Source organism: Strix aluco, chromosome 3, assembly GCF_031877795.1.
Source record: "Strix aluco isolate bStrAlu1 chromosome 3, bStrAlu1.hap1, whole genome shotgun sequence".
Classification (NCBI taxonomy): Eukaryota; Metazoa; Chordata; class Aves; order Strigiformes; family Strigidae; genus Strix; species Strix aluco.
This window is the reverse complement of record NC_133933.1, coordinates 33,040,013-33,053,055: the sequence shown is the minus strand read 5'-3', so window position 1 is coordinate 33,053,055 and position 13,043 is coordinate 33,040,013. Positions and strand designations below refer to the sequence as shown.

Sequence of the window (13,043 nt, the reverse complement as noted above, 5' to 3'; positions counted from 1 at the left end):
AGGGTGTTTGAGAAGAACAGAAATTTAAAAAATACAGACAGTATGCTTTGTTGGAGAACTGAGCTGATGGAATGAAGTGATGGAAATCAGTCTGGTGAAAGCTTTAAAAAAATAATCAATATATCAAGCTAAGCCTCTGAAAGAGTTCAAAGCTCTTTCATATGGATTAAAAAAATTTTTAAAAAATAGTAGTTTTTAGCTCAACTGCATACCAAGGAGTTACGAGACTAACTCTGGATGCCTTCTGCTACATAAATACAGAGAGCTAAAAGAGCAGCCTTTGGAGCTGGTGATTTGTTGTACAGAAGTCCCGGAAATGCCTGTCTTGTTTCATTTGTAGCCTTTGGCATGGCAAAGTATTGATATTGGAAAATTTGTGAAATCATGTCATTGCACAGCTTTGCTGTATGATGCTGTCTTCCAGTGCTTTTAGTTTGATTTTTTTTTTTTTTTTCCGCCTTCCTCCTTACTGGAGACCACAGGAGGGGGAGAAGACTTTGAGGTTCTGCCAGAAGTCAAATAACATACTCTGCTAGCCTCTAGCCATGTGCCATTTCTTAGCTGAGAGCTTGTCTACACTGGGAAAGTTTACTTTTAAGAAGGCTGCTTTCTTGAAACTAACTTATGTGGAACAGCCTTGTATAAAACCAACTGGCTTTGCATTTTGCAAAGAGTCACTAGTTCCTCTGGAATGGACTGCCTGCAGTGTGTGCATTTAGTTTTATAACCCAAATATTCCATGCTTTGTGCAGTGCTGCTGCTTAGGTCTCTGCTTTGTGGATGGGACTGTTAAAAATACAAATAAAAATAAAAAAATACAGGGGCACAAGATTCAAGCTCACACAACAAATACATGTAAAAGTTATTCCAGGCTCGGACTTAAAATCGGAATCACTGCCCACTGAGATATTTGCTGCTCAGTTTTCTCCAGGGTGACTCTGGGATGATCCAGCTATAAGTGCTCTGAATGAGGGAAATCTCACAGGTGTTTTATAACACTACAGGGGACATTTACTTGGCAAATTGATGGCCATGGCACTCCATCAAGCCTGCAGTGTTCCCTTTCCCTCCCTCTGCTTTTGGCAGCGCTATGTGAGTGACGAGAGGCAGACAACCAGTCTTAGGTCCTTCCTAGAAGAAACTTCATGTGAGGTGCACTTAGGCCATCTGTGTGGAAAGCAGGAATGTGGCCTCCCTGTGGTTTCAGGACTTAGTGGCTCAAAGAGTGTAACCTAAATGTGCCCTTATTCTTCTCATTGCCCCTTAGGAGAGACAGCAGTAATTTCTAGTGAGCAGGCTATTAAAGACAAAACAGTGGCACATGCAGGCCTGTCTAGATATAGGTGCAAGATGCCTTCGACTCTTTGCAGCTTTGCAGGCAGCCTCTGTATGATTTTGGGAAGGGGGACATGATTTGGGAGCTGGAAGGGGCTTTTTGTACTCTCAAAACAGCAAGAAGGCAACAGCTAAGGAGAATGAAGATCATTATCCTTGGCAGAGTGATAGCCTTCTCTTCAGATAGTTCCCTCACCTCTTTCACTGCATCAGGACAAACCTTGTCCTTCCAAGGTCATGCCTGCCTTTGGCATCTGCCTGTTTTCTAACTTTTCCACTTTTCCATTTTTTTCTTTAAAACCTACACATTGAGAAGTGCAGTTAATTACCATTGTTCAATAGTGGTCTGTATGCATTATGCAGCCATATTCAAAAATTGAAAATATTTTTAAGGACTGAGCCTGGCTCTATTGAAGTCTATTTGTTAGGTTTCAAATTGAGAAGTAACATTTTGTCAGCTGAGCTAGAGCAGTAATTCATGTGTGTGCTCTTACACACACAGAACATTGAGGGAAATTTTTGTTGTCCTGTTCCAGCTGAAAGCGAAGCACACCAGTATGAACAGTGACTGCACATCAGGTGCACAGTGGTAATTTATTAATCTGCACTTTCTGCCCCGTGAGTCTAATTTAGCCTGGTTTGTCTTTGCTTTTGAGAGCAGAGTTATAACAGTTACGTCATTGTTCATAAATGCATTCTCGGAGGCGTTCATTTAAATCTTACGTGCTTTTAGGAGGCTGATTCAGGTTTCTGTGCTGCTCCAAGTCTGCTCTCACCAGTTTTGATAACAGTATCCTTAACACATCTACAAATCTTTATTTAGGCAGTTGGTGATTGCTTGTTTTGGAACACTTGCTTTGGGTATCAGCAGAGAAGTTTAAACTTCGGACTGGAGTTTAAGATGTACTTTGCATAAGGTAAAACATTATTTGACTCTGGTATATAGGTATACTCTTAACTTAAATATGAACATCAGGGAATATTAAGAATTGAATAAGGCTGATTAAGGTGTGTTCCCTCCACCAGTGCAACATTCAGAAGATGCACAAATCATGTACAAGTACAGGTTTTGGACATAAATCCTCACTCATATCTGAAAACACTTTCCAATAAATAAACAAAAGTGTTTTAATAGCTTGCCTCTTTATAGGCAACACCCCTGTTGTTAATTGTGTAAAGTTTATTAAATTTGCACATGAGATTAGTTTGACCTCTTCAAGTTTTTTAGGATGCTAAGGGATCACATGCGGTTCTCATTAAGAGAATGAAAAAGAGAACAGACAGGATTATTTTATCAATCCAGTATGCTAAAAACAATGCCAACAAAACACAGCCTTTCAGTATCATTCACCAAGGACAGCCAGAGCACAAATTAATTTTTCTTAATAGCAGAAACTCGGGATGTTCTTGGTGGTATCACAATGAAAAAATAATTTGTGTAGCTTCCTTTTGAAGCTATAAATTCTCTGCCTTTACCAGGGAAACTAACAGCAGCATAATAGTCTGGCTTTGATGATGGTAGAAGAACTTAAATCACCAGATGAGCAATTTTCCCTCTGGAGAAAATGCCTGCTATAATGCAGGATGAGCTAGTCTTATAAAATGGGCAAGTCAAGGGGACTGTGCACATGGTAATTACTCCATGAAGATCTCAAAAGCACCAAGTAGGCAAGCAGATGCGCTGTTACTAGATGTTTGTATTTCTATGAGGGTGTTCCTGCACTTCCAGGAACTCAGCAAGGATTACTTGGTAGTGTAGGCTTCATTATTTTTTTTTTTAAATGCTTTCCATTAAATGTAGGTCTGTTGACCGTGGTGTTTACTGATGTGCTGGTTTTGTATTACATGGTTTAAAATGCTATGGACAGAGTTTAATAATTAAATCAATTATTAATGTCTCCTCAAGAAGACAAGAGGAAGGCCATGCATGTTGATTCAGTGCTACAGATGTGGGCTCTGAGAGAAAATACATTGAAATATGAAGGCTGCCTTCTAAACAAATATACTCCCAAAACCTCAGTCTTTAGAATACTGCAGAATTTAAAAGCAAATAACCAAAACAATGGGAGATTTAATCTTTTAATCAGCTGCTCATTGTATGTGTAGGTGCTATTTCCATAAGCTTTGTTGCCTCCATGAGTGACAAATGATCATTTTCCAGATCTGTCTGCAAGTAAAATGTGGTCAGTACAAGGCCAGCTTGGCCTGGTTCATCAGCAACCCTCCGAGGATAAAGCTCCCTATGGATAGCCCCCTAAGGATTATGTAGAGTTGACTATATCAAGACTCAATCATAGAAGATGCATTTCTTGATGTGTTTAGAAGATAGAATTGCAGGTCACATATCAGAAGAATCTGGCCACAAAAGAATACTTCACAGAGATTTGCCATCCTTCAGGAAGGAGTAAGCTGGAAGTTGATAGGGGAAGAAAGATATGCTGTAAACCTAAAATTTAGTTGCCAGTGTGCCGGCGTGGAGAGCTGAGATTGTGGAAGACAAAGGCAGTCTGGGAAACTCAGAATAGGAAGTTGTATAGACCCTGTCCCCATGTACCAGCTGGCATTAGGACATGTTAGACTTAATCCAAATCCTTCCCTTCGTTTATGCAACTAGCCTCGATGGTATGTAAAATGTTGACTCATCAGAAATGTGTTTAAAGTTCAGAAATACAAGAATTTGTGCAAAGGCTTTTGCAATACTTCCTGCATATTAGCTAGAATATAATGTTTAGGAAACCAGTTCAATTTATCTGCTGGAAGCAAAAACTGTACATAATCTTGGTGGCTAGAAAGTAGGAGAATTTGGGATTTAAATTCAACATCAGCAGGCCAGTGAAAATAGAAAATTTAATAGGTGTTGCTGAGGGTTTTTTTTAACAATAGCATGTTATTTAAGAGGAAGAGCAGGGTGGTGTTTAGCTATTACACGTTTTCTTTTTCTTTTACTACGGGGCTCTTCCTAAAATACTATTTATAATTTTAATTCTTCTTCCAGGAATTTTAGGCTTTTTCAGCCTTTCCAAAGGCTCCAGAAACATACAGCATTACAGTAGGAGTGACTTCTTCATTAAAGACCAGAGAAGGAGTAGGCAGTTCATTTAATTAATTGATCACAATTGAAATGAAAACAGTCATGCAAGTTATAAAGACGATTCTCTTCTTGTTCTCAAGCAGCTATGAATTGGCCTTTGAAAGAGTTGCCCTTGTAATCTTGCCAGCACTGGTTTCTTTACCCTGACGCTTAAAATTTTGTCCTGAACTTTTTGAACAAAATACAGGGATTTGTAGGCAGCTTTATAAGTTGTATAATTTTGACTGGAGTTCTACATTAGCTTGATTCATGAGTCAAGTATTGTCATCAATTTTTAAAGATTGGGGCTGAGAGTAACCAGTTTGAGTTTGTAGATTAGACGTAGCTAACAGTCATTTAAACACTGTACTTTGAAAAAATGTTGGCTGACACCCTGTGTAGTTATGTATTGTTTTACTGTGACTGAAACGGTGATGTACATGTTACATATTATTAGGAGGAAATTCCATTTTGTTACTTAGTTAATAAAGTTATATTCCAGTTTGATGGATGAGATTAGCTTGTATTCATAAAGCAACACTGGCTGAAAGATCTGCAATCCTTCAGACTCTTCTAAGAGCTTGAAAACTGCAAAACACAGAGCTTTTCTGAGACCTTTTGCAAGAGTTTTGTTTTAGATATCCCTAAGATAGCTAACAACACTAAGATACCTGTAGCTAAACTAATTCACAAGAGAGATGTTATGGGTTTTTATTTAATAGACATTGATTGGCAGGTTGCATTTGAAATTTGTTAAGTGCTCATTGAGAGTTTGAGCAAATATGCTTTGATTTTCATGTCGCTAAATGTTTAGTAAATATTGCATGTTGCTGTATATTTATAGTGCTTGTTGTGCTAATAGTTTTGCAACATCTGTTTCCTAATGAGGAAAAATATGAGCAAAATAAACTACCTCTTTGGAAAACATTGAATTTCTATTGACTAGAATAACCAAAACCCAATGCTATAAACATTAACTCCAACAGCTTTGATTTTATGATCAATGACTTGTACCTGTCTTATTTATGTAGCAAATGCAATGTATTAATGTTACTGTTGTTGTTATTGTTGTTCATTTCTAAGTGAGGTGATGCCCTTTTGGAAAAAGAGGAATGATCCAGGAGAAGACAGTTGTAATTTTTTTAAGTGGCTTGCCTTAGTGCCATTGAAAATTGGGGGTTTGAGAAGAGAATGAGAATCTGTAGAAGTTGTGCATCAAAATTCTTTCGTACTTGCCCTACATAAAGGTGTGTTGGCATCCTCATTTATATACAGAAATCTGAATGGTTATAAATGGTGTCCTGTAATGAGTAGAAATGATATTTAAGGGCCTCTGCAGACCTTAGTGATGAGAGGAGCAAGAGGCTGTATATTTAGTTTGTTTAAATCTTTCCCAGTGTTCTGACAGAATTGAGGCCAAATGTGTGAGCTTTCCATGTTCTTTGCTCCTTGTTGTTTCCCTTGGAAGAGGAGGTAATTTGCTCCGTAATTCATTAATGTTGATCTTCTTTAAAATAAACAGTAATACAAAAGAAACTGAATTTTAGAAGTTAAGCCATGTGTTCCTGATAAAGTTGAAACTGTGTGTGTGAGCAGGGTACACAGGAGGTCTGTGACCACATATTGCTGATTTCTTCAATAAATGCCACTTTGGCTAGCATCAGAAATGCCATGAAAAATAAGCAAACCAATGACTTACCTTAAATTCAGCATGACTTAATTATAAAAGGTGAATCAAACTTTAAAAAAATGACTTTTGCAGAGTTCCAAACTGTGAGAATCTAGGATTGATTTCATGTTATGGAAACGTAAGCTGCAATCAGTGGTTCTTAAAGGCGGTAAAGGCAGAACAGATATCAAAGTGGTCCCAGGGCTACTGTACGTAGCCAAGGCCAGCTGGAGCAAAACGCAGTATTGCATGTGAAGCTTCTGAACCTGCCCCGTCTGATTTACATCTACAGAGAGGGAGTATCTCCTGAAGGGTACGCTTCCTGATTCACCTACCAGGCAGTTCCTTGTTGAAAACAAATAGCTTATTGTTACTCTAGTCATAGAATATTCTACAAGTGCTTAACATCGGCCTCTTCAAAGGCATTTGAACAGAAGCCTGTGAATTTAAAAGGACTATTCAGTTCCATTAACCTTTTTCTCTTAAAAAGATCCCTGGACTCTAATGACTAACAAAAGGTTTCCTCCTGCCAGTGACTTCAACTCTTTCCTAATTTTATATGCACATACTAGAATTGAAAATTTAATTACAAAGAAGTCTGACTACCCTATTCCCAGTTACTTGATCAGCATTAGTGATAAGAAATTGGCTAGTTTGGAAGGGGTTATGTTCCAGATCTAATCCAGAAATCTGCTATAATGTGTCAAAACTAATAGTATGGATGCTGGCACCTGTGTTTTTAGATTTGTCTACTGTTCAGCCATGCCTGCTTAAAATAATAATTTTAAAAAGACACTTTTTTCCCCATACTGAAGATACTGTTAGGCTGGAGCTTCGGGCAGTTAAAAAGAAATAGCTGTAGACCCTTTAATACTTTCAGTCCCTTCAACTTTATTCTTTCAGGCAGCTTGTATCTTCTGTGGAGTTTCATGATGAACTAGTAGGGACACAGCAGCTCCTCCTGTCATTGTTTCGTTCTCCTTGATTAAATTAGAAACATGTTTCTTCTGGGCCTTGTTCTTTCTAAGTAGTAATCCCTTCTGTCCCTGCCTGTGCTTCTAAAGGTTTCAGGTATCTTCTTCCCCTCTGCCTGGCAAGTTGAGTCTGTGATGATGCTTGCCTTTTACATGTTACTCAGGGCAGACAGCCTTTGACCTCTCTTCAGTTGGATGGGTTGAAATATTCTGCAGTGTTGGCTGTTGGTGAAATTTATCTCAGTAGTCGTCTGTGAGCTGATTTTTATTTCTACCTGGACAGCCAGCCTCCAAGTACAGCATCATAAAGGAGTGCTAGAAACTGTGGGATAAGCTTCTAAGTGCAGTGAGATTACTGGAGCAGGCTGGCTATAAACTGCATCCAAAGAGAAACAAAAAGCAACACATCAGCTTCTGAAAATTATGTTTTAATGTATTTGAGCATGGTATGTAGGGTGGCCCTTGGGTCGTTGGTACTAGCTGTTCAGTTTCACAGATCTACTGTTGTTACACCAACCTACTTGTATGTAGACCGAGCTAATGTAGACCAAGCATTACTTTAATGAGTTATGGAACTCTGTGCTGACATCACTAGCCTGCTATTAGTATATATGTGTAGTAGTATGAATATTGTTTTGATATCCATTTTATATTTCTGTGTGGACATACCCTTAGACATGAGAGTCCTAACCATCTATATAGCTCTATCCCGTTCAGAGTCACATACAGTTTATCATCTGTACTGAGCATATGATGTATGCATTTCCATTAATAACCAGGTTGGAAGGGAAATGAAATAATTTTGGGGTTTTGGACAAAAAAAAGTAATGTTGTTCCAGATGCCTGGAGCTCCCACCCTTGCTACTGCTGTGACTTGTTTGGAGACAGATTTCCTCAAAGCTTGTTTATGAGAACATCACTTTATTTGGGTATCTGTGTTAAAAAAGAAACATCTTGTACTCTTCGCACTCATTGTTGAAGTTCTGCACGAACAGGTCATCTTAAATACTGCACAGTGCATCATTTGAAATGTTCAGCATGTGATTTTTGGCTGTCAGGTCTGTTATGCAAATCACAGTTTGATTGTCTTCAAGACTGAGCTTTCTGCTACAGTCTGAACAACACTGAGATTTCTTGGTTTTGGAAAACTGAGTTTCCTGTTGTGTCCATCTGGCACATACGGCTGAGAATTCGCTAGCATCACCAAGAGCGATGGAGCCAGCCAAGAACAAACGTTTGGCATGTTTTATGCTAGAAAAGCCTCATTTCCAAATCAAAACATGCATATGCATATACTCAAAGTAGTAAATGCTTAAAAGCTGGACCAGAATAAAAAAACATGTCAGTATTGCTGTTGTCACATCCTCAGTAAAGGTTTCATCAGCCATGTTTTTCCCGAGGCACAATTTGTTCGTTGGGAGTTTTCTTTCCCGTTTAATGACTGAATAATAAGTCAGTCTTCCATTTTTCAAGGGGACTGAAGTGCAGTAGACCCATTATGTTTCTCATCTTAACTGAAATCTGTCATGGCTGCTTTCATCCATGTTATGACTACTTGTGAAAGATCTCTTGGTTTCTTATAAGCCTTTGATTGATCTGTCACTCTGTTTTCTCATGGATTGAGCTCCTCACCCTGTGACTTTTTCTTGGTGGTGTTTTCACATAGATTTGTGAAGAACAACGGGCAACAACTGGATGACCAAGATACAGAAGAGAGGTTCGCTTAGTCAGAGTGGATAGAAATTAAGTCCTCCTAATACAGCTTTTCAAAAATAGGCCATATTAAAATTTCTTTGGCTTCTTATGGTATCAGTTCTCTGCAGGCAGGCTTTTAGCTCTTGTGATTTAGGGCAAGTAGCAAGCATGGAGAAGTTTTGGGAGGTTCATGACTAGTTCACTACTAAAAAAGTGTCTAAAAAGTCTCTGTTTATGCAAAAGGAGAAAAAATCTCTTCAAAAGAGAGATCTTCGTAGCATGTAGTCTGCTGTGTTTTATATGGATGCCTAATACTGTAGGCCATAAAAGAAAGCATAAGTAATTTAGGCTTATTACAGAGTTTATTACTGACGGTGAGAGCAGTAAAAGTTGTCTTTTTTAACAGGATCATAGTCTAACTCTCCATAGGCTGCCAAACTTCTGAAGAACCTCAGACCTTTCATTTTTATGTCATGATCACATATCTTATTTGAAAAACTTTTTTTCTTGAATTTTAAAGATGTTACAAAGTTGAGAATGTTGGTTGGAACATTTTTAATTAACAATTTTTTGAAAGTTTCAGAGGTCAAGATAAGCATACAAAGAAAGTGCCAGATAAAGTAAAAATGAAATACTGAACAGAATGAGTCATACTTTAAGCTTGTGCTGCTTGATTCTAGAAGTTTTTTTGTTTTAGTGTAAGTCCCATTGGGCTCATCAGAATAATTTCTGTGTCTTCAACTGGATTTCCTGTTGGTTCACATATTAAGTTATATTTTAAGAAGAGTTTTCTTGGCTGAAACATACAGTGATAACAATATAAATAAAAATGAAGATGTTAACCTAATTTTACTTTTCTAATTGGAGAGAAAATGTCTACCACTTGCGACTTGAAGAGGTAGAGCAGAAAGTAGCTTATTACCAATTTGCATTATACACACAAAATCCCCAGTATTCTTGTCTGGGAAAAAAAAAAAGTAATTTTAAAAACATGCATGCCTCTGTGATCTTCATCAGAACAATGGGAGACCTATGACCATTAAAAAGATGTATTAGGTACCTTTCATGGGGAATTTTCCCTTTTATGAACTGTAAAAATAAGACCTGAAGATTTATTTTTGTTAATGCATTTGGTTACACACACTATCTATAAACAAAATAAAGACATACTAATTGTCAGGACAAGCTGATTCACCCAATAATAATGAAATGTATAAACTGTGATTTGGTGGAATGGATGGAGGAGGGGTCTTGCCATTCTGTCAGGGAGACTGTCATTCAGAATGCACCAGGAAGTGAAACTTAGATGCCTTGGCCTAATTATTTTGTATATGCAGTCTAATTTGATCAGTAGTTGATCTTCATTAATTAAGTAAAATAGACACACCAAGCTGGTGTGTTTTACTGCTGTTTCTGAACATGGATTTTACAAGGATTTAATTGATTTTTCTAGGCCAAATCCTTGTTTGGTGACCAGAGCTGCCATTCTTGATGTCCTTGTGATGCTGAGTACTCACCTGGGGAAGTTTCAAAAGCAAGGTAAGTCAAATGTACTGTTCTGTAAATCAGATGGAATATCTGTGGGGAAATTTCTGAGTCTCTACTGAATGCTGGAGTCCTTTAGCTGCTTTGTATAAAAGGACCCTTTATTCTGCCTTCTGTAGAGCTAGTCCTGGGGATTGTTGGTGAGGAGAGTGAGGTACAGCTCCATGTCAAAGCTTGAATTGATGATCTTGTAGTATTCCTAATCCTAGAACTGTGTAACAACAAAAAAGACCATCTCCAGTGTTCCAAAATGTTTTTCTGACCCAGGGTTGTGAATACAAACAAAATCCAAACCCCAGAATATTTCTACTTTAACCTTTCCTGAAAGCCATGGAGATGTTCCCTCATGATACACCTGAAAGTGTATTTTCTCATGTGTAGAAGTTTTATAAGAAAAAACATTGAGAGCTTCTTTAAATGCCTTTTTTTATATTGATTCTTTATCACTGTGAAGTTTTTGAAGGACCAGTTAGAACTATCAGTGGTTTTAATGATGCAGTGTTGTTTGCAACAATACAAAACATACTGTAAACAATAAACAAAGGTATGGAGGAAGGGATACCTTTTCAAGTGTGACTCCATATAGGCAACTTTTGGTCAGCTGTAACTAGCTTCCTTGTGGGCCTGTTTTGTTCATTTCTTATGAACAAGTGAGTAATAAATTACCTTGTCAGTCCAGGAAGGCAATTAAAGAATAGTTCTTTCATTTCACTAAAATTCTTAATGACTAATTTTAATATTGCATTTAAGTCAGTGGAACTGTTCTTTATTTCGGATAGTTTCGTTTTGGGGACTGTTCTTAATTTTGAAACCAATTCCTTTTGATTTTTTTTTTGGTAGAAGTAGTTCCATTTTAATTCCATAATTGCTATTTGTGTAATTTCTTGTGGATGTACAGTTCAAATAGTGATAGTTTTCAGGAAAATGACTTCATGATGCACATGTCTGATATGAACTTCTTCAGAATCTAGCCCTTATAACAGAAGAACAGACATATAGAAAATATGTGACAGGTGGGTTCCACTATACCAGAGGAAGACAGTTAGGGTTACTGGGGACTCTAGGAGATGGATCTGATCTTTCATGTCCACTGAAGAGTCATTCCTCTCTCATGGGTCTCAGATGTCAAGACGTAGTGTTCAGTAAAGGAAATTTCTGGATGATGTTGCACCATAGATCTCATTCTGTCAGGTACTAGCCACTGTTTGTAACTAGGTAAGGGCTGCATGCTTTACAGGCAGGAACGCACCACCCTATATAAAGCAGTTTCAATACAGCATGTCTCTAGGGATAAGTTTTTTTCTGGCTCTTTAATGTTTGGTTTGGGTAAGCTATATCTACCATCAATAATTCTTAGGTTACAATATATATTTACTTTTGTTATTTATGCAAAATAAAATTTCTTAAATCCTGATATACCATTGGCCTTAGTGATTGTCCTTTGCAATACATTAAAGTCTAGCTGTGTATCACATCTGCAAAATAAACAAAAACAGCTCCCGAAGCCCCCTTCAACCATATTTGGGCTCATCACCCTTCCTTTTAATTTGAGTACCCTTTTTTAAAGATAGATCCTCTTTGGAATATTAATTTTTACTGTTTTTTTAATCATGATCCTCTACCTCTGTCCATCTCCTTTGTAGTATGAGTCATCTCAGTCTTTCTATATTCTCTTCATACGAAGTTTTTTTCCTCTGCTTCTGATTATTCTCATCACTCACCCTTCAACTCTTAGTTTTGTATTTTATGAAGAAACAGCCTGTATTCCAGGTGAGGGCTCCTTGTTTGCTTACTTAGTGGGCAGTACATTTCCTTTATCAGTCTCTTTCCTATTTCATTTATCTTCCATTTTTTTGTCTGTTTTGGTTTTTAAACAGTTGCTGCACATTTGCAAAGGCTTTTATTGACCTGTCCACACTAGGAAACTCCCCTCTTTCTTTTTTTTTTAATGCCCCTGACTTGTGAATAGCACTTTGAGCCTGAGGGGCTGCACCATGCTGTGGCTGGATTACTGACTGTAGTGGATTAATTTATTTTTCAAAGCTCATGTAGACTGTTCCAAACATGGGTGTTGTAAGGTACAATTTCTGTAGAAGGAAAGCAATTATTTTTGCAGACTCTCTCTGTTCAGGGATAGTTCCTTAGTATTGTCTTGCTTAAAAGTTTCATTCCTATATAGGTTTAAAATTATATATTGCAGGTAATATCTATAGAGAGTAGAAACTTAGACTGGAAATACAGTTTTGAAAACTTGAGATACATCAGGGACAATTTTATATATCACAGGCAGAAGCCCTTCTGAAATGAAAGAGTAATATGTTTATATTAAATAGAACCTGAGTGTCCCGTGACACAGTAAGAGAAAGACTAAACTCAACAGTTAAAAAAATGTTTTGAGTCTCACGTTTAAATGTTCTGTAAGGAATAATTACTAACTGAAGCTTTATACTCTTCTGAGATTAAATATCTTACTCATATGTGTATCTCTGGTTATGAGCCAATTTTTCTCTGTTTTAATCTTGATTTGTAAAGTTATTTCAATGAATAAAGGGTGAAGGACAAATCCAAATAAAACTGTTTCTTGATGTGTTTATCTAAGAGGCCCCAGGAAGTGCTGTATATGAGTTCCAGGCCATGGGCTGAAACTGATTTTCATCAACAGAAATGGGAATGCAATGTAATGAGCCTGCAACTGGTTAAAATCAGACCACTTCTAATTGATTATGCCTGTCTAAAGGGGCTACAATTACAAAGA

The 13,043-nt window shown here is 37.5% G+C and overlaps 1 protein-coding gene across 5 annotated transcripts in view; it reads left to right on the top strand.

The window, feature by feature from the left end:
- Positions 1-13,043, top strand: part of THADA (THADA armadillo repeat containing) — a 167,408-nt gene that overhangs the window by 107,952 nt on the left and 46,413 nt on the right. For 4 of the 5 annotated variants that reach the window (XM_074818029.1, XM_074818027.1, XM_074818028.1 and 1 more), the window contains exon 31: positions 10,197-10,282. In XM_074818029.1, coding sequence (XP_074674130.1) covers positions 10,197-10,282 — 86 coding nt within the window. Of the gene's footprint in view, positions 1-2,158; positions 2,253-10,196; positions 10,283-13,043 lie in introns of those variants that run through there. The other variant, XM_074818031.1, reaches the window with a different exon arrangement.